General features: G+C 32.2%; 6 protein-coding genes across 6 annotated transcripts; 3 read left to right on the forward strand and 3 right to left on the reverse strand.

The window, feature by feature from the left end:
- Positions 1 to 539: 539 nt before the first annotated feature.
- Tsp_00286 (conserved hypothetical protein) lies at positions 540 to 785 on the reverse strand. The gene has a single exon (XM_003376025.1). It carries the CDS (start codon positions 783 to 785, stop codon positions 540 to 542), a length of 246 nt encoding a protein of 81 aa, XP_003376073.1.
- A 1,772-nt stretch (positions 786 to 2,557) lies between these two features.
- Positions 2,558 to 5,540, reverse strand: Tsp_00285 (conserved hypothetical protein). Its single transcript, XM_003376026.1, has 6 exons — positions 5,480 to 5,540; positions 4,753 to 4,771; positions 4,702 to 4,724; positions 4,511 to 4,620; positions 4,305 to 4,391; positions 2,558 to 3,838 (listed from the first exon to the last, which is right to left on the reverse strand). Exons 1-6 carry the CDS (start codon positions 5,538 to 5,540, stop codon positions 2,558 to 2,560), a joined length of 1,581 nt encoding a protein of 526 aa, XP_003376074.1.
- Positions 5,541 to 10,391: 4,851 nt separating this feature from the next.
- On the forward strand, positions 10,392 to 12,339 carry Tsp_00284 (putative parathyroid hormone 2 receptor). Its single transcript, XM_003376027.1, has 4 exons — positions 10,392 to 10,501; positions 10,554 to 10,578; positions 10,946 to 11,122; positions 12,193 to 12,339. The coding sequence occupies exons 1-4, from the start codon at positions 10,392 to 10,394 to the stop codon at positions 12,337 to 12,339; spliced, it is 459 nt and encodes a 152-aa protein (XP_003376075.1).
- A 3,982-nt stretch (positions 12,340 to 16,321) lies between these two features.
- Positions 16,322 to 17,530, forward strand: Tsp_00283 (conserved hypothetical protein). The gene is made up of 2 exons (XM_003376028.1): positions 16,322 to 16,505; positions 17,445 to 17,530. The coding sequence occupies exons 1-2, from the start codon at positions 16,322 to 16,324 to the stop codon at positions 17,528 to 17,530; spliced, it is 270 nt and encodes an 89-aa protein (XP_003376076.1).
- An 865-nt stretch (positions 17,531 to 18,395) lies between these two features.
- Positions 18,396 to 21,226, reverse strand: Tsp_00282 (putative DB module). The gene is made up of 2 exons (XM_003376029.1): positions 21,073 to 21,226; positions 18,396 to 20,002 (listed from the first exon to the last, which is right to left on the reverse strand). Exons 1-2 carry the CDS (start codon positions 21,224 to 21,226, stop codon positions 18,396 to 18,398), a joined length of 1,761 nt encoding a protein of 586 aa, XP_003376077.1.
- Positions 21,227 to 21,947: 721 nt separating this feature from the next.
- On the forward strand, positions 21,948 to 24,447 carry Tsp_00281 (conserved domain protein). Its single transcript, XM_003376030.1, has 7 exons — positions 21,948 to 21,952; positions 22,089 to 22,289; positions 22,659 to 22,689; positions 22,919 to 22,935; positions 23,156 to 23,189; positions 24,007 to 24,027; positions 24,376 to 24,447. The coding sequence occupies exons 1-7, from the start codon at positions 21,948 to 21,950 to the stop codon at positions 24,445 to 24,447; spliced, it is 381 nt and encodes a 126-aa protein (XP_003376078.1).
- Positions 24,448 to 24,586: the final 139 nt, after the last annotated feature.

Below are 24,586 nucleotides of genomic sequence, written 5' to 3' on the forward strand. Positions count from 1 at the left end.
CATAAATTTTCATGTATGAAAAACCTGTACAAAAACACATCCAACTGTGAATTTTATATAATTTTAGTTGTCTTTTTATTAATCAATGAATAGCTTGACTTTACTGTTATCTCTTTGTATCGTTTCGTGAATATGGGCGGAATTTCATGCGGTTTTTTACTTTAGTATTTCAGCAAGAATAATTTTTTAGTTTGTTTTAAATTTTTAAAAATTTCAAACAATCATCTTTTTGAATTGTAAAATTAAGATTGGAAATTTTAGCATTACTTGGCGCTTTAAATTTTACAACAATTTAATATTTGCAATTTTGTTTCGAAAAGTTTGTCAATTTCATTCAGTAAGCTTAAATAATCAGTGTGATTTTAGCGATCGTAAATAATTAATAAATGAAAGTGCATTTTGCTGAATTTATTTGATCGAAATCAACAGCAATCGACAATTTAGAATACTCATATATGAGCAACGTTTGTTACAAAATTATCTTGTAGCAAAAAGTTCCATGGTGGACACGTTGAAAATTTCCATTTTTCTTCTTTCAATTAAATAAGCTCTCTTGTCATTGCCTGAAGAAAGGTCTCTTTACGTTTTTTCCCTGGCGGAGGTTTGATTTGTACTTTTGCATCTTTTAGCATCATTTTTCCAATTTCTATCGCACTTTCTCTTATTGCCGATGATTCAGCAGCAGCTTTGGCGGATGGTAGAAGTCGAGCCACTTGTTTAAATGGATTGGCTTGGCAGAATGGAATGATGACAAGCATAGCAATTAAACAGCATCGGATGAACATTTTTATTCTGATTTGCTTTTTATTAAAAAATTAAACTCAGCAAAAGTAGACGATTGCTTTGAATGAAAAGTAACATTGATCGGCCATTTTATATTGCAGAATTTCTGTTTAAAATCGTCATTTGTTTTTTTTAATACTACATAATAAATGCTCATGTCACATTTTATTTATATTTAAGTAACAATTTGAACAAACATTGCAATTCATTCAGCTCACTTCTGTTTATTTGCTAATAAGCACACCATTGCAATATATCTGTAGCATTTTCCTACTAAAAAATTACATACAGCTGGCAAATACATCCTACTTATATATTTATAGAATATTACAAATTTAATATATATATATGCATGCATGTATATAATAAAATGTTGTTGATGCAAGTCATACATTTCCGTGCAACTTAATAATAATAACAATTATCTTCACCAGTTTATTTAATTAATAATGTTTGTTGCTTAAAAAATTTTCTAACATGTCCCAAAAATATCTGTGATGTTCTTAAATAATCCAAAAAGTACTTTTTACTGTTACCAATGCAATTTTACAAAATCAATAACTACTATTGCGTGAACGACATTATAAGCAATTTTTGTAAACAGGAAACTCCTGAATTACAAAATTCATTCAAATTATTCTCTCATCAGGCACTATTTAACGATTACGAAAATTATTAAAATAATATTTTCTAATCAACGCCTTCAGACTTGAACACGACTTTAAATAAACTAAACGAAGCAAATGAGAATAAAACATATAATAACTCTATACGTTGTCAAATAAAAGCGGGACATCGAATTGCATAACAATAAATTTACGTGAAATGTATGAAATGCAGAAACAGAATTTTACATTAGCGTACAAATGCAATTTGCCAACAAGTAGCTGTAAATGAATTTCATTATCAAACTACGACTAAAACGCGTAACTATGAATTCAAAAAATGTTCGACTTTATTTTAAAAATATCAAAATATTAGCAAAATGATAAAATATGCAAGCATCCTTTTTGCTTTATTATCGTGCAGAATTTGAAACTTTCAAATGGAAATAATGCATGCAAAATTTGAAAGTTTATTTGTATATTAAAAAAAAATTAAAGTTACTCATTCACATATAAAAAACTATGATTGGTGTAAACATTAAAATATTCCAACTTTTTTTTTCAAAAATTTAATATTAATTGTTAACATTATCAATTACATCAATTATTCAAACATAAAATAAACAAAAGACATTAATTGAAATATCTTATATTTTTATTTATATTTATAAAATAACGATACCAATTTATTTGACATGAAACGATAGATTTCAATTACAGTTAGAAAGAAGTAGTTGAATTTCTATCATATAATCCAAAAATTTAACCGCTGAAAATCAAAGTATACATTCAAATTTCAAAGAACAAGACATTTTAAAAAATTTATTGTCTTTTTTCAATAGAATAAAACTGAAGTGAGGACCAACACCCTAGAAGTAAAAAACAACACACTTTCATTTTGGCAAATGCATAAAACAGTGCTCGAACGAGATCATCTTCGTCACACGTTTGAAGAAGTCTCAATGCGTTTAACAAAAAAAAATGGGCTACAAATAGGCCTCACCAAATATTGAATTAAAATTACACAATGTCCACATCAGTCTAAGGCTGAAAAATGAACAACTATTCAAAAGAAACGAATTAACAAGGAGGAGTTCAAAAGCACACCTGATTTTTTGAAAGAATAAGCTCAGTCATAAAATATGCAACTGAAAATGGTCAAATTTGCATCATCGATACATCTGATAAAATCGAGCTCCCACATCTCTCGGCTGCCTGTACGAATCATACTGAACTTGCTGATGTACAGGATAGCCCATATTCGGATTTCTGACCACCGGCTGTTGATATGGACCAGAAAACATTGCTGCATTCATCTGACCGCTTAAAGCTGTTGGATATGAGCCACCGTATTGAGTTGCTTGCATTGGCATACCGACCGGATTCGGTGGTGGTGCTCCGCCCATCTGAGGCATTGGTTGCATCTGCGAGGACGACGCACAGCAATGCGCATACGGATCCACTACAGATGAATATCTAGCACCCATTGGCATGGCATTCTGTCGGAAATCAGTTCCCATTTGATGATGATGATGATGATGCTGTTGTTGTTGTTGTTGTGGTTGTGGTTGTTGCTGGTGAAGGTGATGGTGGTGGTGGTGGTGGTGGTGAGCTACGTGATGAGGAATTGGTGTTTGAGGAGGCAGGTATTCATCCTCATAGTGCGCTGCTCCTCCGACAACACCAGTAGACATTGGCAGTGCACCCGGTCTAACTAGCTGTTGCATGTTCATTGGCAATGAAATGTTGTTACCCATCACCATTGGATGGTGAGAAGTAGTTTGGCCAGAGTTGATCATCGACGGCGGTGGAGGAGGATGCTTTTCTGGGGAGGGAACGTAAGAAACGTTCGGAGGAGCGTGATCAAAAAATGCAGGATCATTTGGCAGAAAAAACGGTGCCCGCACCGTTGGTGGATTGTATTCATAAGAATTTGAACTATTTCCATGATACGGATAACGGACCATTGCCGGTTGGCAAGGTGCCGAATTCAAACGTGTTGAAGAATTTACAGCATCTTTTTTCAAAATATTGTTCCCGTCATTGTAAGCATTCTGCTGCTGAAAAACACCGCCTGTCGTTCCACCATCAGTAACACCAGTATTATCCAAAGCTTTCGGCTGATTAAGATCCTGGCAATTTATACCGGCAAAAGAATAATCATCATCATTCAAAAAGTCTGCAGTCAATATACTGTCAAAATCCCCAGGAAAAGATTGGCATACGTCCTCAATCACGTCAGCCGGAAGATTGAGATCCGAAACAAAACTGCTCGCCAAATTCAAATCGGATAGATCATATTTTATTTCAGATTCATTTGCAATCGGCTGATTTGGTTTTACTGTGGCATTTTCCGCAGAAGCACCGGCAGGCGTCACTAAATCTGTAGCACCACCATTTGATATTTCCGATGATGAACCAGGCTGATTCGATGGCTTTCTTCGTTTATTCTTAAATGTTCAAAAATGAAACAGTTGTGCATGCCAACAACAACTAATATAAAAGAAATTTTGTGCAGTTTATAAATTTTATTCTATCGTAACCATTTTGAACTTTTCATTTAATTACAATTTAATACAGATTACAATTCAAAATCCTCAAATTTACACACACAAACATGTAGATGTAAATCAGTATCTACAACAGCTCTTTTCTATTATAAAGATAACAGAATAAGTACTGCTCAAATTCTCAAAATTATCATTCATTTCAGAAAATACATTAAAAAATCGTCAATGTAAAAACACTGCACTAGCAGTAATTGCATTTACATTATATCAATGTTCACGAAAACACGAAGCACAAAAATAATACTTCCATTCACGTACTGCTTCAACGCAAAAAACGTTATTGCGTTATCAAACTTCACAAAACAAAACTGAAGTCAAAATTTGCAAAACTACCAAACAAACTGACGTTAAACAAACATGCCATATCTTTTCCATGCACTGTACATAACACATATTTCACTTTTAACCAACACTTTCCGCTTACATTATAGATCTATGTAAAAATTTTTAATTACAACAAAAAAGAACACTTATTTCTCTGCTACACTATAAAAAGTTTCACGTTTAAAATTAACTATCTTCGAAAACATCATGCTTCAATATCGCTCAAACGTGCACGAAATAAAAGCGTTTTTCTTTTCTTGAAAAATCTCCGACTTCATTCATAACATAAAAACAGCAACATTTTGCTTGTACAAGCTCTAAGTCGTACATGAAGAGAACTGCAAAAAACGGAATTGTAATACAATTTACACTTTCACACGTCCAAATTGCATAAAATTTCCAACCAATTACTGACTAACTGAATAGCCCATCAGGCAAATTTCTGAAAATATATCTTCTTCAACAAATACGATCTTACACAACAAATTACTGAATAAAATAATAACAAAAATAAAAAATTATCAAATAATAATCATGCAGTTCACCACATGCCAACATATAATTTATGTTTTGGTGTTATTAATTTGCATATGCTAATATAAGGAATCCATACCTTAGAATTTTTACTAGTTTTCTTCAGCATCAAAACTTATTTCGAAATGAACAATACTAGCTGATAAAAAATACTAAAGCTACCTAGCCAACATCATCTTTGTGACAAAGAAATTTTTATAAAAGTCATAATAATGCAAAGTGTAAAATTAACAGTTCACAACTCGCATCTACAGTACGGAAAGTACTGTACAACGAAACTTGACATCAAGTTATCGAATAATATTATATTGACCCAGATGTCATTCATTTATAACAGTGATTCACAAATTAAACATGACTATCTGATGTCAATCACGACGAACCGTAATGTAAAACTACAATAATCACCGAATGATAGGCACATGGCAAAGAACGCTTATATCTATATAATAAATGTGCGTTACTGACCTTGCAGTGTACAAAATTTGCAAATGCTGACATAAATGCACAAGAAAAATACACATTAAAATGAACTACTTTCAACAATTTATAACAAAGTTTCTAAATAAAACTGACATCAAAAAATCACCCTACTTAAAAGTGAAAAGTTATCTCGGCAATGATGAGATTAAAAAATCAAATTTCATTTCTCAATTGAATTACAAGCATCGCCAAACAGCAGCAACATTTCATGAATAGGAAAAGAATCAACCGGAAATGGCATTTTTCTCTTTTTTTATTATTTTTTTAAAAAATAAATTTCCTTGCCAAAACCCATAACAATGACAAAAATGAACGAATTTGGAATTAAACATTTGATTTACAAAAGAATATATGGCATTGTAAATTGTAAGTTTTATACATGACATGACCGCTTTATGCAATGCTTCACTAATTGTATTTGGAAGTAAAAAGCGCAACAGCAGTCGAAAAGTAACTATTGAAACAGTTACAGTGTTGATTGGCTTTGGAAAACGATTAAAACATTATTATTACTATTATTATTGTTACCATTCAAATAATAGAGAACTGAGAATCCAACAAAATGGATGAATGAAAAAAAATTGAGCTCAACTGATGACAAAGTGAACAGAAAGCAGAGATATTATGGGCGCGACCTTCGGCATGAAAGGCAACTTATATTGTCTGCTATTATTGTCCTGAGTTACTGTGAAAGCATGATACAAAATATAAAAAATCAGGTCAGCTCGACCACAGAACACTTTTTTCACTTCTCACCGCTGAACAGCTAAAAAGCGTACAGCTGATCATCATGATAAACAGATGGTCAACTGATCGATAATAATAATAACTGACCACAGATAGCAGTTTCGATGGCAAATCTTATAGCGTAGTTTTAATATATATGATTTATCACTGAAATATTATTTCAAAATAAAATTTATGAAAAAAAAACATTTGCAAAGCAGCCCAGCAAAAAGTAAAATATTGATTAATATCGGACATCAAAAGAAAGCCTAATATTTTGCCAAACCGTGAAATGAAATCATACTGCAAGAGAAAAATTTGCTTAATCAATACAATATACTCATACTATTGCTATAGTTCATTTACATAGGCACAGGCGATTAATTTGAACTTTGAACAAATTATAAATTTAGTTGCTGAGATTGAAAACAACTCACCGGTGGTATTATAAAGTCTTTTGAATCGCTTGGACAATCGGTCGACAACAACTGAGCCGTCTCTGCCGGAGAGATAAGCTGACGGTTCGGCTGGCGAAAAGCTTTCGCCGCATCCACATCCCCACTGCGTTCCGCTTTTTTGGCTTTCATTTCGAAATACTGTTCACACATCTGTCGAATCTGACGTTGGCGTCTTTCCAACCGGGCGTTGTCGGCGCTTTGGGTAACAAGCATCCTGTGATATTCAAGTTCTTTTTTTTTGCTCCTACGACGCAAATCTTCCATGTACATGTTGAATTCCTGGTGCGCAGATTTTGCATTAACATTGCTCCGCTGTGAAGGGGGAAGCGACATTACCGGCAAGCAGTACGTTGATGAAATGATATCGGGTCGTGTTTCAGGAGATTGAATAATTTCGTGCCCAACGGTGGTGTGGACATCTACTGTACCAGGTTTTAAGCTGCTGACCATCTTATTCAACTGCCGTAAAAAATTGAAACGAACTCCAATGTCAGTATCGTGAACAGGGGATAATGGAAATTTACAAAAAAATTATCAACAAAAATCATCAAAAAGCAGTATTAAAATCTTTCAGCTTTTCAATACAAGCTGTTTCATTCCGCCAGCCAATGATCAGCTGTAGGAAACCCAAAACGGGAGACAATTATTGAAAAATACTAAAAAAATGAACCATTACAGAATGCACAAAATAATGCTCAAGTATAAATACGGTAAAAATTGTATTCGGTTTCCGATGCATTGTTTTTGCGTAATATTTCACTATATAAAATTGACATCAAATTTCAATTAACAAATGCTTTCAACATTTTTAATTTTAAAATTTACTTTTTTCACATTAATTAAGTAGTGTGAACTGGTCTTTTTCGGAATAAAAGAACAGCTACTGAATACTAAACTATACAAATAAAATTATTACATTTAATTAGTTTGTGTTCATTATTGTTTTTAATCAAAATCCAACGATCATTTGTTATATGCAAGTTTCATGCATTAATCATAATATCATAATCAGAATGCAAGATGATTGATTCAGCTCAGTAATGCAGCTTGCCATCTATACAATTTGTAAATGAAAAAAATGCAGCGATAAAAATTAATGTTAAATAATAAATAAAAATTGATAATTGCCTTATAATTAAAGTTTATACCTGATTTTCCTTATGATCATTTCTTACAATTTCAAACTATAGTTGAAAGAATTTTTGAAATAATTATGCAAAAGAAATACTGAAAGCATAAAATACGAAGAATAATTCTTCCATTAATGCCCATTTGTAAATAAAATTGAATGAATTTATGCTTTTGAGTTACAAAATCGTGTTGCATAGATTTTGACATCTTTAGCGTGCGTACACATAAAGTTATTTAACAGTCGTCAAGCAAATAAGACACAAATTCAAAACGAAATTTGCAATTTCAATGATTTTATTCATATAGTAGCAATTTTTAAATAAAACAAAAAATATATAAATGCCATCACCTAAAATCATCAAATCAAAAACTTATCCTTTCTTTCACATCAAACATTTCTTAGTATACACGTTGTGATCAATTCAATAGCATCGTCCAAAGTCAAATTTTCCGTTTCGCTTTCCAATTCTGTGCTGGATGCATCGCTGTTGTTTTTCGCCAGTTTTCCAGAAGCGCCTGCATCTTTCACTTTACCCTTTCTACCCGACCGTCTTTCATTTGTAAATTGAAAAGCGTGTTTTTTATTATTATCACAGGGAGTCTCGCTAATAGTTCGAAGCGAAAAACTCCTATCCGAATCCCAGCCAGAAAGATCACCGCATGAAATGAAAGGAACAATTTGACGGTTCACACCTTCCAGTTTTGAGACGGCTAGGTCATAGTTAGGCTCTAACATCAAATTCACCATTGTAGGTTGATAGCCATGTGGTAGTGTCAGACCTTGACAAACTACAAATGATTCATAACTTGAACCGCGGCTACTGCGTGGCTTGACATATTCTACTTTGTTAAAAAATATTTTCAATTGTGTGATCAACAACTCTGGGTGCTTTCCACGGAAAATCTTCGACACAAATGTGCCGCCACTTTTGAGAACCATAGTAGCAATGTTTAAAGCAGATACAAGCAATTGACCCTGAAGGAATTCGTCTAAATCATGAATACCAGTTACATCCGGCGCACCATCACAAACTACTAGATCAGCGTTGCCATTTGGCAAAAACGTTTTTATCTTTGCGACAGTATCTTTTTCTGTAATATCTGCTTGTATCATCACTACACCTTCAATTGGTGCCATTTCTTGAATATCCACGGCTACCACCACACTGCGATCCTTATGAACAGATTTATTCATTTCTTCTCGAATAACCTGGCTCCAACTTCCAGGCGCCGCGCACAAATCTACCACTCGTCTTACGCCTTTTAGTATACCAAATTCTTCATTTATTTGTTTCAGTTTAAATGAACTTCTCGCTCTGTAATCCTCTTCTTTCGACAAACGGTAGAACACATCTCGCTTATCCTTACTGCACTTACCCATTTCTAACTAACTAGCTAAAACAAAAGCAAACTTAGCACTACACTACTGCAATCTTAAAAATGATTTTCAGGAGTTATTTTATAGGATTTATTTATTTATTTATATTATACTGTAATTTGAAAACTAAAACTGTTTTGAAAAATCAGTCTGATAATTAAAATTATGTAATAATTAATTATTATTTTATATTTAATAGAATATTTAAAAATTTTAATCTTTATGGCAAGTGACATTATTTATTTGCTGCTGCAGGAATTGAAATCTGTTGCCTACAGCAGACAGCCAATATTATGTTCGAGAGTGTCTCGAATATTTCATTTGATGCAGTGCCAGTTACCAGTGCTGTAGTAGTAACACTTTTTTGGAATTAATAATGTATGTTAACGGTGTCTAGCAAAGTGTTAATGCTTCTATGAACATGAAGCGACATTTGTGAACATTCAAGTTACCGCGTAGAGTTGAACTACAGTCTATTCGCAGTGCAGCTATTCGTACTGCTGACAAAAAAACTATTTCAATAAAAATATGCGCAGAAAAAAAATTAAAAAACAAAAAAGCGATTCTTTTGCAATTAAAAATTTTGGATTTTAATTTACTAAGTGTAGTAAGTTTTATTAATAAGTTGTAATGCAATGTATACATTAGAAGTTAATTATAATGTAGTTTGATGAATTTATGATTTTTTGCACGCTTTTGCTTTTGCACATTAATCAAATTGCAGTTATTGAACAGGATACAAAAGTACAGTCTTTCATTTTTTAATAAAACAAACAAGAATTGAACCTTGTTAGTTGCATGGAAAAAATCCAAACATGCTCTGTAAATAATGATAATAATAATAATACACATTTCATGCTTCTAATATAATCATACGTTATAAGCAATTGATTGAATTTACAAAAATTAATATGAAATTAAAAAAAATCAACTACAATGCAATAATTTGTAAATAACAGCAATTGCATGTATTGCTGTTGAAGATAATTGAAGATTTTTAAAGAGATTTGTTTATTGGACGATAAATTTTCATTAATGACAATTTTATGATTTATCTTCCTCAAGTGAAATGCAATTAAAGTTTGTCAAACAAAATCAGTGATGCGTGTAAATTTAACCAGAAAATGAACACTGAATTATGTGAAATTTTGATTTCATTTAATAAATTATCATAAGTATGTTGTAGTGAATGAAAGCGAATGGAAAACTTTTTATCCATGGGGTTGATTTTGCAAGTTCGACATCTGGTAGACATTTTTCTTATTACAATGATGCGGTTCACTGGTCAGATGTGCATAACGCATTCTCTTCTTTGTCAATGTTCAGCAAGAAATAAGTTTGCCAAACGTGTCGATGTGAATTTGATAAAAGCTTGTTCGGGCAGATCAACGAAGCTCTAATGTTGCGCAGTCGACTGGCACGGCTGATCGATCCTTTCACAAGTGGCATTTCTTTCATTCTTTTGCGTCTACTTTTGATTGTTTATCAATTTCAAAATGGCATTCAATCGTCAAAGCGTGTTGCAATTTCTAAAATTAAAATTTTTCATTTCCTTTTAAAGTACAGCTGAAACTTCAGTTCATAAGGTAAGTTCCATCATCTGCACACACATATATAAGTATAGATATTTGCATGCACAATCATTTATTCACTTATTTCATGTAGATATTAACAATGCATTTATTTTTGACGAATAATATTGTTTAAATTCAATCTGCTATTATCATTCAATGAAAATGGACATGATTCAATGATGAAAGTTTTCTTAACATAATTACGTTTCTATTCATTGTTTATCTTTAATTTAATAAAAACTGGAATAAAAATAATTTAAATTTTGCTGAGTTATTGGGTTAATAAAATTTTTTAAATGAGAGATGTGTAGTTGGGAAATTTAAATTCGTTCAACTTTGCATATTTGCACAAATCATTAAGAACAAACAATTCTTGAAGTTTGAGCTTTCCGAAATGGTCGATGTTAGAGGGCCACTTGGAGACAGACGATTGTTCATTTACCTTTTTTATTGTTTGCGTTCAAAGCAGAAAGCTCAGTTATGCTTCTTGTTTAATCAATCGTCAAGTAATAATCGATCTGCCACGCAATCGAGCAATCCTCGAAAATGTGTTTGCGTATGTTTTATTTAAAGATGTTATTTGCGCATTCATGAAAACGGAAAATGGAATTTTTTCTATCCCCAAAGATGCTCAATTATCATTTATTTCTATGCGACTGTTTTAACACATCATGAAAATAAGTAATAACTGCATTGAACGTCACTTTGAAATAAGCGGTGACTCTATTAAACAATTTTTAATTGAATAAATTCAAAGAATTTGCATTCTGCATCAATTGTGTTTCAGGAAAATTATGACAATTTGATGCTTTTGAAAAATGGTCATGAATTTCAATTAACTAATAACAAAAGAATGAATATAACTTTTTTCACGTCTCTTAATTTCACAAATGGCAATTATTATTTCAGTAAATGAAAATGAGCAAATAATAAAAAGGGCTAAATAATGTAATTGAATGGAATTTGATAAATTCATAATTAACAGAACATTTGGAATATTTATGCATAATTAGCTATTAATTACTATAAATTGATGAGTTCCATACGAAAATATTTTAACAAACAAAAATGTCAGAATTTTATATATTATTTTTCTATTCAAATATTGAAGTAGAATATTGCAAAAGAACATAGTTCAAAAAAATGAATGCAAATAAGAGGATGGTTAGTTTTGCTTGTAACTTGAGTTATCATAGATGGTTTGCATAAATCGTTGACTTCAGTTTACTTGAACATATGCTTGAAATTTAATCTCTTTTCCAAGCAATGATATTAATTTTTTACACTCTCACGTGTTATTTGTATGTTTAAAGAACAGAGTTAGTTTTGCAATCAGATTTGCTCAGTGTTGTTCTTCAAAGCATATATTATTAATCTTTGTTGTTTTCTGTTGTTGCTGTTTTTGCGGCTGTTGTTTCTGCTTATGGATTATGATTTGTGAATGAATTGGTGGTGAAAAAAGGATTTATTGCTAAAACATTCAAATTTGACAATGTCAGCAAAAATATGAAAAGAATACGCAGCAGTTGTTATTTAGCATTAATAATTTTCAAACGCCAACTGACGAAAACAATTTGTCAAAGTCGAGTTATGCTGCCAAAAACAACTAGCTTATTGATTTTGCAGTATGCGTCGTTTGGAAAAGCTTCTTTGAAGGCTTGTTTGTTGTCATATTCGCTTTTCGAGGTCAGCCGAGGTGTGTCTGTAGTCTGGCCTCGTCGAATCCATGTAATTGGTCGACTGTTTTGTCCACAAATAAAATGGAAGAATTAGTTTAAATTGAAAAGAGTTGTTCATGAATATGAAACAATTTTTCAATTATCCCATTGTCCATATTCCAACGCTTCTATACATTTGCACAAAGTGGCTACCTTGAACAAAATTACAACTGTCGGAAAATTTTATTCCATCCCCCCACCCCCCACTAAAACTGGACTACTGCTAACTTGGTGGCACGCTTTGGCGTGAAGCATCAAATTGGATTAGCAAAGACAAGAAGCAATAGCAAGCCACTGGTGATTCACTTTCGTTTAAACCATTTTTGCAAAATCTTATTCCAGCTGTTCCTTTTCCGGAGCGTCTAGTTCAACAGAGGTCAGTGAGCATTCATTTCATTGATTTTCATTTAACATATATATATATATATTTATTTATTTATATTAATTTCATTCATGAAAAAAAACAAATTGCATATATTTTTTAAATTTTATTTATTTATTTTATTTTAAAAATTGAAGTTTTACTTGCGCTTTTTTGAATTATTGCTTTGTTCTGTGTTTTGCTGCAAAACATGATTTATAATGTCTATGCATGTATAGTTAAATTGCATTTCGTTTCATCTTTATTTAATTGCTTTATCATGTTTGAACAACTTGTGCATTGAAGATCGATTGCATAATTCGAATTAAAAAAAGGGAGAAGAAATATTCAACCAAGTAAACAATCTTCTACCACTGCAAAATTAGCAATAGCAATTTCAATTTTGTTCACGTTCCATTCACATACACTGCTGAAAAATTGTCTTGCTTTCTTGCATGAGTAAAATTTAAAATAATCTCTTAAACGAAGTTAGGTAATTTTCACCGCTTAATAGTCAATAAACTAAAATATCTACATTTATATTTTATGAAGTGGCACTTATGAAGCTAGCTTTTAGCATTTATTTAAAGTTCATTGAATAAAATCAGGCCATCTTTTTAAAAATAAATTTCGTTAATAAACCAAAATTGATATACATTTTTACATTCACATCTGCTGAAGACAACTGTAAGATGAAAAAAATTTCCAGTTTGTATTGGTAAAATCTTCCCTTTTGCTATTTTTTTTAATTTAAATAGAAAATCTACATTTTCATTATGTGAAAGATTGTTAGCATTGTAATTTGAAATATTGCTTTATCTCTGTTTAAGCAGAGTTGTTTACCATAAATTCTTCCATTCAATAAACCTTATTAAAGTCTGTAGAGTATCGAATTTTGAGTACAGAGATAATTATGGCGTATAAAATATTTATTCCCAGTATAAATAAGTAGCTGATGTAAATATCTTATGCGTTTAATTTTGAATGCTTTGAATGTTTAGAGAAACACATCAAAAACAAAATCAGACTTAAGCATTATTGGGCAATAAGTTAGACAACAAAAAATATCAAACAATTTTTTATGTGGAATTTATTTCAAACACAATTTACATCGATTTTTCAAAATTTGTCTTGCACTGGAAGCACGAAATGACTATCCCTTTTGTGCTATTCTAGAAAATTTATAGCTTGCTGAGTTGCTCTTTTTACACTATTCACATTAAATAAACATCTGGTACATTTCACTTTCAGTCCAGCCTAGCTGTGATTGAATGAATATCTGCTTTTGAAGCAGTACCCCTGCTGATGCATTGGTCCAAATAAAGGCACTAAAATTGATACCAATTCTCTGGCGACCTTCTTTAACGAATACATACAACTTGATTAACAATATCGGCTTTTTAATGAGTCTTGTAAACATTAAACCGTGGATTCAGAAAATGGGTGCATTTTCACTGCTTGACCCTTAACCTGGCTACTGACCATTAGATCAGATCATGTCTTGCTGAATCGGATAGCTAGCCAGAAGGCTAATAATGAATGAATGCCGTATGCAAAGGAGTGATTGTCTGATTAATAGCTATTGATTGAAGCTGCGGTTGGTAAAGTAACCGATCAAACATCTTTGCCATCCTTTCTAAATTTTATTCATTTCATTCTCACCAAATCAATTTAAGCATATTACACAACGGGCATGTTTCTCACATCTGTTAAAATGCTTCTATTTTGTTAAAATTATAGCCATCATTTTATGAATTTACCAATTTGTTGTGACTAAATTCAGTTGTAACTTTGTTGTCAAGATGTGAAAATCCTGTTCTTGAACCTCATCTTTCTTTATCCGATTTGTGCTTTCTGTAGTTTATACAAACAGGTGCAGCGTATGGAGAACTTCTTTTGCTACATTGAACTGACAAATTCAGTAAATTCTTGCTTTTTGTTTAAATATTATTTTTTCGATTTAAGCCTTTGGTGGTGCCCTGTTTATTTTTGCAGCAACGATGCACTGTCTAATGTTAATGTATTTAAACAAGAACATTCCTTATTATAATTTGTTATCAGAAATCAGGTGTTGTTATCTACACATGAAACCGGAATGCTTAACGCTTACATTTTGTAATCTTTTGTCACGTTATGGATGGCATTTTATTAATTATATTAAAATACTTTTGAATAATATATAAATAAGTGAATGATTTGAATTAAAAAAATATACATGTTGACTGTACTGGTATATATTATGATTGTTAGTAATTAATATTTTAACCCTTAAAATTTTTAAATATTTTGTCTTTCAGCTATAATGAAATCTTAAATATCGTTTTAAAATATTTCAAATATGATGTTAAATATTTCTTGATTTTTTTACATTGCAGTTGACAAAAATTTGAAACTCATTCAATGGGTCTATGGATGAAAGCAACTCGAGTTGATTAAATAAAAAGAATTGAATTTTGAATTTTTCTCATTGATATTCTATTTGGCAAATTTTATCCATGAAGTAAAATTTGTGCTAATTCAAGGTCACTTAATGTTACGTTTTAATTGTAACGTGGTAAAACATTATTTCTTCACTATTATCTTTCAAAACTTTGTGCATTTTTATGTAATGCCGCAACTTCTTCGTCATAAGAATAGTCATTAAAGAAAGATTTTTATTGAAAATAATTAATTTTGAATATATTGTGAAATATTTTAAATAAATCTTTAAAGTGTTATAATTTTTACCATTTCTTGTCCATGTGTCCGATGAAAACCTACTTCACAACAGGTAGCAGACAGCCAGTTGGAAATAATTTATATAAACCCCGCAGGTGCTGGAACATTTTTGGGTCGAAATCTTTAAATTGAACTTCCATTTCTAAACAGTAAAAGAATGAATTTTTGCTTTGTTGCTGATATTTTATCTTTGCAAAAGCAAAAGCATGAACATACAGAATAAACAAAAACTGTAAATTCACATTATATAAGAAATTACATTATAAATTTATTTGTTAATTACATTTCATCAATGGAAAAGAAGTTTTAGTTTGTAATAAGCATTTAATAGACAGGGTAAACTTGGTGTAAGTGATATTGGTGTGATGATTTAATTTAAGCAAGCTGATAGTGATTAGGTTTTGCAAGTGATGCACCGCATGCTCGATATGGGGCATCAGGTTTCTTATTGATTTGCTGGCGTCCCCGCTTTCAAACCTCCCGGCGACTCTGAATTCAGCCCTTGACAAGACATCTGCTCATTTTGTTTTTAACCAATGGACAAGTGTTTTTCTGCTGCTTGCAGCTGACCGGTCACCGCCCTTGAGGTTCTTGAGTAGTTCAGATCAAATGCTTCTTTTCAAATATTTCAAAAAAGCAACCGATTGATGCTTTTTTAGATACAATTTCTTTAATAATATATTTGTATACACCAATGCTTTCATTTGATTGGAGTTTTTGCCATGAGTGCAAATTTTTATTTTTACTTTTGCATAATTTGATAAGTAGAAGAGCAATATGCAGCTTTTAATGTAGTATTTTGATGCCAAGAGTTTGTTGTAACTAGAAAAAGTTCATCAAAGAAAATATTTACTGTGATGTTGTGAAGATTTAATCTATTGTTTATCCATGCTATAAAAGTTTTTTTGCTTTTTATAGCTCAAACTCTCTCCACTGAGCAACTATTTTTGGGTTGAATATGGCAGCTGATAACCAAAAGACAGTTAATCTTATTGGCATTAGTGGTTATGAAATTACCCTACCTTGCGGTGTGCAGCCAGATAGTCGTAATTTTGTACTCGAATGGATCAAGCAGGGGCACGGACCCATTTATACAATGCTCAGTTTACAAGATGAACATCAGGAAGCTCCAGGATACAAGCGTAAGTAAAAATTTCAATAAAAGTGCATTCACACAACTGTTTTACGATTTTATTTTTGATTATGCACGCGGAAAATCTTTTAATGCGTTTGTTGTAAAGTATTTGTCAAGCTATTTCCTCTTTTACACGTGATTACTTTGGGGTTGTTCAGAATTTCTACGTCAGTTTGCTGCTTCACTTTGAATTAGTGCAAACATGTTAAAATATCGTTAAGTTTTTGGTGCACGTGTTAAGAAAAAGCAAACACTGTTATTGAAAAAAAATTTTTCATTGTAATGAAACTTATTATTATTCTAAAGCTAGGAAATATTAAAGCGTTATTAAGTTTAAGATATATTTGTTTATTTTGGGCTAAAAAGAAAACAGCTTTTTTTGCGTATATTTCCAAAAACAGATGTGATTCAGTCGATTGAGAGCGCTTTAAAGAGTCCTAATTTCAGGGAAGATGATCTGAACAGGGAATAAGTCGATCACGGACTAAACAATGTTACGTCATGCTTTTAAAAAGCCAGTTTTCCAGTTGTTGACAAATTAATCGTTGTTAACGTTAAGCAGTGTATAATTCAGATTAAAGATATCTCTGGATCGGAAATCATTAATTGTACATGCTCAGTACTGATTGATTTGGGCTATATGTATATATATCTATGTAATATTTGAATGTGGCCAAAGATGTCAAAGAAAAAGCATCGAAAACTGTAAGCAAGTGCAACTATATAAAATTCAATTTGCAAGTTGTTCAACCATTTGGCCTGGCGTCGACGCTTAATCGAAGATTGTTTGCTAGAGGGTCACATTAAACACAGCTGATTGATGTTGATTTGTAGTAACTTATTTAAACGGCTAAGCAACTGAAATATACTTTCAAAATATTATTTATCGATTGCAGTTTATGCATTTTCCGTTACAACAAAAAACTTCTACCATGTGTTATTTCAGTTTTCCTTGTAAAATTCAATGAAAGGCTTTTTAAATGCTTATATTTTTTTATTTGGCAAGGATATAATGATATTAGTATGTTCTAACTTAGCTAGAAATGAATCAGCTTCTTATACATTTATCTTTAATTTAATTTTTCTGTTATTAAATATTGCATCTCACATAATTATATTAACTTTTGGTGCGGTGCTTCAATAATATGGGCTTTGTGATAAAAATAATAACGTTCATTAAAATAAGTCGTTTTTAAAATACTGTTGAAATATTGATGGCTGTAAATAAAAAAATGCTTTCTACGTATGCAACAGTTCATTACATTGTCGAAATAACTCATATATGACGAATAATATACGCATTTTGTGATTTTTGTGTGTTGTGATTTTTTAAAAAAAATTTTCACTATTGCCTATTTTAGCTAGCATTATTTTTTGATTTGAAAAAGCATATTTTTTTTCATAAATGAAATATGTAAGAAAATCTTCTATTTTTGTTTAACTGCTTATAAGTTGCCTTTTTATTTGACTGGTTAAATAAAATGAGTGCTATACTTTGAACATTAGTGGTGAAAAGCAAACTAGGGCAGTTTTAGGATTTATGGATTAGAATAAATCATAGTAAAGCTTCCTTTTATTACAATTTTGTGGCTCAACAAAATTTCTGAACTGGACATGTTTATGACAAAAAATTAAAGTCAACTGTTGCTGAGTTATTTCAATTTAGCTGTAAACGCTGTTTTACTCCTTGCATCTTATGACGCATTCTGAGATAATTGCTAATCTTGGATCGATTTCCGTATTTTTAGAGACAACTGAATTCATATTTTTTGAAGGGTTTTTGTTTCTGATAATTACATTTTTTCTTATAATATCACGTCCTTTTCAACAGTGTTTTTGTTTATAATAAAAAAGAAAAACAACACAACAGTAAGAACAAAAAATATCAACTAGGCAGTTATTTCTCTGCGTATGTATCGAATAACAGTGATCGGCTGGCATCGCTGTGGCCGGCCACGTTAGCGGCTAGCACAATCACTTCGTAATGGCTTTGGTAGTTCAGGCGATTGAGTGCAATCACATTTGTTGTAGACGTTATTTTATCCCATCTGAGATGATCCTGACGATAATAAACAATGTACACTTTTGCACCGGCCACTTCATTCCACTGTACAATTGCCGAAGAAGTCGGATTTGAGGAGATCAGCTTCAAACCATCCGGTGGCGAAGGGACAGAAGCTTTTGATTCCATATAACAATCCATTACACTGCCAAAATAACTCATACATGATGAATACATTTCAAATGTGTTTAACATATGCAACTGACCGTCGCAAAGAGATAGACAGTGATCAGGAACCCTGTGCTTTAAACAACAAGCTCCATGGTTGCTGTTGCCCAGTCCACATCGAAGCATTTTTGGCAATTCCATAGCGCAGTGTTGCATTTGATATTCAAAAGCAAAAAGACTGTTTAAGTCAAGGTTGACAGTTCGCCCACGGCACGTGCTTAAGCACTTTTCTTCAACCTTTTCTCTTAAACAGCATTCAGTAACATTTGGAGGGCTGTCTGGAATGTGAATTGTATGAGATGCTCGCAGACGCATTTCTGCAAAACCTTCGCCATGAGCAGTCCAAGCAAGGCATTTGTATTGAGCATTATCAGTTGAACGAATGTTTGCTATTGTCAACGTGCTTGCATAGCTAATACCAAATGGTCCTTCGGCAGAAAGAAATGTATCCGTTTGAAAACGATGAGCATCATGAGCACCTTGCAATGGAACAGGCTCAAACCGATCAGCACTATTCCAACGTCTAAACCAAGTTACTAGCGGTTTACCTAACCGCTTACCGTGAATATTAATTTTACAAACTAAAGTTTGCGTAGTGCCTTCAACGGCTTCAGTTTCTTCTTTGTAAACGTGCACCTCAGGCGCTAGACCATCAGTAGTAATGCGTAATATGTCTGAAGGTAGACTAACTGATGCAGAATTTCTTCCTTCAGCAACCACTGACACCACGTAATCCGTATTTGGATGCAGATGTTCAATTTTAAGTAAATTTTCAACTACAACACGTTCACTTTGTAGTTCTCCAGCAAGATCTCTTACAGTTACTCGATACTGATGAACCAAATGGGGCATTCTTATTGGTGGCTTCCACATAATTTCAGCTTTTCGTTTACCAGCATGGATAACTACTAAATCTACTGGTGGGTCAGGGTTTTGCTTATATCCAGTGGTAAAGCACTCATACATATTACGTATGTTGAAAGATAAACAGGCCACATAGGATTTATAATCTTCCCAACGGCTGAGATCGTTTGGTGCTGGGGATCCATTGCAGAGGTGCAAGCAGGTGAGGTCATCGACGCCTTTGGATTGCAATTTGCAACACAGCATGTGGTCGCGCTCATCAGCTAAACATTGTGCAATGTCAGCTAAAGATTGCGGACACTCGTTGGTCACTTCGAACACTTCGAACTCATCCGGAGGTTTGTGGACATTGCATAATTTTTTCACGCAAAGTTCACTAACACCTTTTGAGCGGCAGCATTGGATTGTATCTGCAAATTAGAAAAATGGCACCCAATTTGTAATAACTGAGTAAAAAGTAATGTCCAGCCGTCCGGAAAGAACCGTGTTAAAAAAGCGGAGCCGTCTTTTAAACAGAAATGTCAAGTTTGGAGGCTTTGTTGATGAAAAAAATTGGGCCTTGCACTCGTTATGGTCCGTCTGCGTCTGAGCAGACTCTAATACGTCGCATTTTTTCAATGTCCAAATTTTGAAGTTTATACATAATCATTGCGTAACAGAATTCAAGAAAATTTACTAATTTTTTTACTGAATATGCACTTAAATTTCCGTCAAGAGATTATGAGGAGGTTGAGAATGTAGAACGAAGTTGCTTTATTTATTAAAGCAAGCAAAATAATAGCAAATGTGCCGATAAGTTTAACAATCAATTTTAAGCAATGTAATGCAAATGGTTATAACATGGTGATCACTGAAGAAGAAAATTTTAAGCATTCTATTCTCTAAAATACAATTACGATAAATATGCAGCTTTAAATTGGATGATTATTTTACAGTAATGTACTTTTTAATAAAAATGAAAAAGATCTTCAAATTTCTGAATCACCCTCAAAGTATATCTTTTTAATTTCAGTACAAACCTCATCAGATAAATAATATTTAGAAAAAATAGCATTACTTCACTTTCCAATATATTACATTTATTACTCCAGAATTGTTAAATTAAATATTCATTTAGTGTTATCATATGTATGTGAAAATGATGCGCATGTTTTTCAGGAATAATTGATAGTAAATTGCGTTTTATGTCTCTTATCAGCACAGAATTCTGGCCTTGCCAATTTGTAAATGAAGAAGCTACTAAGAACTTGGCCTTGATCATCAGCCTCGTTATTAAAAAGAAAACACTGTTGTTTTGTTTTAACAAATATGTCTAATACTGCAATTGTTACTTGTAAATTTTTAATTTAATTTTACTTTTTTTGCATTGTAAAGTATGTGTGATATAAAGAAAAAGTTGTTAAAAGTAAAACGAAGAAATTTTTAAAGAAAAACCAGAAGTAAAAAATTTAAGCCAGATTAAATTAAAAAAAATGCTTACCTGGAATGTGTGTAGAATTAGCAGGTAAAGCAAAGATCAAACAGTCGCAAAACACCATTGCAGCAGCTAGATATCCAAATAGAATGCGAATCAGAACACTGAGGCAGAAGTGCCCATGTCGAATGATAATAATGTTGTTTCTTATATTTGCCATTAAACAATTGTTTGTCCAGTGCACAGGTTATGCTGCCGCTGCAGCTTGCCCAATCGTGTGGCAATGATTATCTAGATGTAAAATGATTAAGACGAATATTGGTCATTGTGCCAATCACGCTTGTGAACATAGAAACAATCAGCACATTATTTGGATGCATTATTTACACTTTGGGATACGTCTGCCTCAAGGTGTCTGATCATCAGGGCCTAGCTTATGTTGCAGCTACACAGCTTTTATTTTTGCACCCAACCATAAATGACCAACCAGCAAGCGCTGGCATCTCAGTGGGCGGGTCTGCATTGACGGCCGGTTAAGATGATTGCTCTACTCCGCCTTTTCGGACTGTACCATACTGTACTTTACTGTATTGTCTCGAGAAGTACAATGACCGTTCGTGAACGGTGTCCAAACAGATTCACTTCACGTCAACGAACCTGCTGCTCCTCTTACGACCGTGTCATTTGCCTACGTTGCAGGCGTGTGACAACTTTTATTTGCTTGTTGTCAGAATCGTGCAAATCAACAAAAATTGGGGAGACTTGACTATAAGAATTTAATAAACACAAACAAGAAGCTGACCGGAAATTGTTCTTCCAAAATTTTGCTTACTTCAATTTACCTTTCCATTTCATCCCTTTCATCTGGCCACCACTTCCTTTTTTAATTCCCAGTCACATTACAATTTTTATAACTTTTGGTTAAAAATGAATACAAGCAAATGCGGTACTTTTGCAGTATTCTGTTGTTTGTATATTATACATATATATATATATATTTCACTGATTTAATCATAGGATACATATTTGCAATTTTTTATTTTATTTATTTGTTGTTATTTTCTTTTTGTTTTTTCATTCAGCACCCCGCACGTTCAAGGTAATCAGTTTAATGATTATGATCTGTATCGACGGCCCAAAAATTGTGGAAAAAAAGTCATGCACAAGCCCTCACAGACAGTAGCACCGGTTTTTACGGCTGCCAGCCAGCTAGGCTTGAAAAAGGATTTTAAACCGGTCACCCTAAGCAGGACGGTGGCAAAACTGACACGCCCCTGGTTGAAGTACAAAAAAAGCCGCACATTAGCAAATGCAAAAAATAACTAGACGCATATGTGACAACGTTTTTACAATACTGTTTTTATGGTAGAAAATTAAAAAAACATGTTAAACGTGCACAGTTTTTTAAATATATTTGTTTTTTATAATGTCGGACTGTTTTTTAATACCCATATCATTTGTGTATAAGTGACGTAATCTACAAACAAAAAACTTAAGGGCGTTGTTTTTTGTTGTTTTTTAATTAAAACAGATGTTGCTTAAAAACAACAGCAGTCAAATCATTCAAGTGGTTATTATTATTAGTAGTATTATTTTAATAAAACAATATGTAATTCTTATTTCATTAAATTTTCAATACAATCTTTATTTAGAATGCTTTATGATGTTATTGGTGGTTGTGTTGTAAATGTCATTTTCTAAAAGAAATTGCGTTTTTTGAAAGAGTTCACTGCAGTCAGACAGCATACTGTAGTAGTACATTAGTGGAGTAGTTTCAAATTTTTTCAAATAAATCGTTTGTTTTGGCTAGACAAACTTGCTTCATTGAGCGATCCCAAGACAGACCAACAAGGACGCGGAACAATTCAGACGACAGGGTGTTTGAATTTTTCTGTTTCAGCTCATTTTTTAGACGAGACTAATCACGCAGTTAATTAAAAACGTCTCCTGACCAGAAAAGAAAAGATTGAAGGTGTTCCACATGAAATTTTCCAAACGAAAAGTCTATAGGTTAAAAATTTTTCACTGAAATTGTTCTATTTTGTAAAAAAATAAAAATTCAATTCTAGCGGTAAAATTTTCAAACTAGAGAAATGAATTTTTTGTTCATTAAAACACAGTTTTTTAATTATACATCATTCATTTATAGTTTAATAGATGATATAACGACTTTACCCGCAACTGTAATAAATTCTTTCTTAAAGTGTGAAAGTTCATTTTTTCCAAATATTTAACAACGGTTTTACAAGTTGCTCATCTAAAACTGAAATCTAGAGCAGAATAATTCATAAATTTCTGAAGGAACCTGCAAGAGCTGTGTACATTGCATGCTATCTGTTTGCTATCTACTGCAATGCTTAATAACAATTTTAAATTTTCAAATGCAAATACTACAGATATTTCATTTCTTATAAATTCTACACTGTTATTAGGAAAGTAATGCAGCTATATATAATAAAGTAATACCCATATGTGCTAATTCTGCCAATCAGCTTATTTATGAGAGGTTTCTTTCTTTCTAAAATTTGCGTTTCACTTATGGCATTTGCAGTGGAAAATGATTTTAGAAGCTGCGTATGCAATTGAATTTTATTATATTTTATTAAATCTGTTGCCTGTACTGTTGTAAACAACGGAGTGGTGTGAAAGAACAGTTACTGTGAAGTAGTAAGAGGTATTTTTTCATGCACATATATTTTAATATTAATGGACTTTAAAACTATGACTGCTATTGTCTTTTTTCTTATATACTTAATACCCTAAAATTCCAATATTTTAATGCAATTTATGAATGTGAAATCCAATTATTGCTCTGAGAAACTTTCAGAAATTGCATTTTAAAATGTTCTGATATAAGAAATAATCACTTTGGGGTATTGTTTGGCATTGTCATATAGAGAGCATCCAAATATGCAAATAAGAATATTTTAAGTGAAGTTTTTTACTAAAAAGAAAGAATCTTATTAATCAACAAAAATTATAATATTAACAAATTTACAGTTTATTAACTATAGTAAATATGTAAATGTTTGAAATACCTCTACTTACATAAATACTGTGGTTTCAGTCACAGGAAAACAGGAAAATAAATAACGTGACTAGTCTGAAGTGAAAGAGAAATTTTTTACTTTTAAAAGTAACAGTAATCATAAACAATGCTCTTTTTATTAAGAAACAACATCTATATTATAGGGGTCACTTTCCAGTAGAACCTTAATTGAGATCAGGTCACACAGATGTGACCTCAGCTGCGCCTTTGAAATCATTTTCACAAAAGTTCAAATGTGCCCACATTCTTTGTATTATAATAATAAATAAATGCAAAGTCAGGAATGGTACTTTCTAATTATAAATATTTTTTCCTTAAAGATTGCTTCGTGTTGCGGTCTTTGTGGCACATGTTTCCAGCGCATGACGCAATTCCATCATCGGATGACATGATTTGATGATTTTTTCTGACTATTGCATGCAAATTAGGTAGAATCCTTTAACATTCTGAGCAAGCATTTTCAAAGTTCAAAATATCAAAAAACAGTTGCGTTTTGAATTTGCAAAAAAAGCATTTTCAAAAAGGTACATT

The sequence above is a fragment of the Trichinella spiralis genome (genome assembly GCF_000181795.1).
Source record: "Trichinella spiralis strain ISS 195 chromosome Unknown Scfld4, whole genome shotgun sequence".
NCBI classification, from domain to species: Eukaryota; Metazoa; Nematoda; class Enoplea; order Trichinellida; family Trichinellidae; genus Trichinella; species Trichinella spiralis.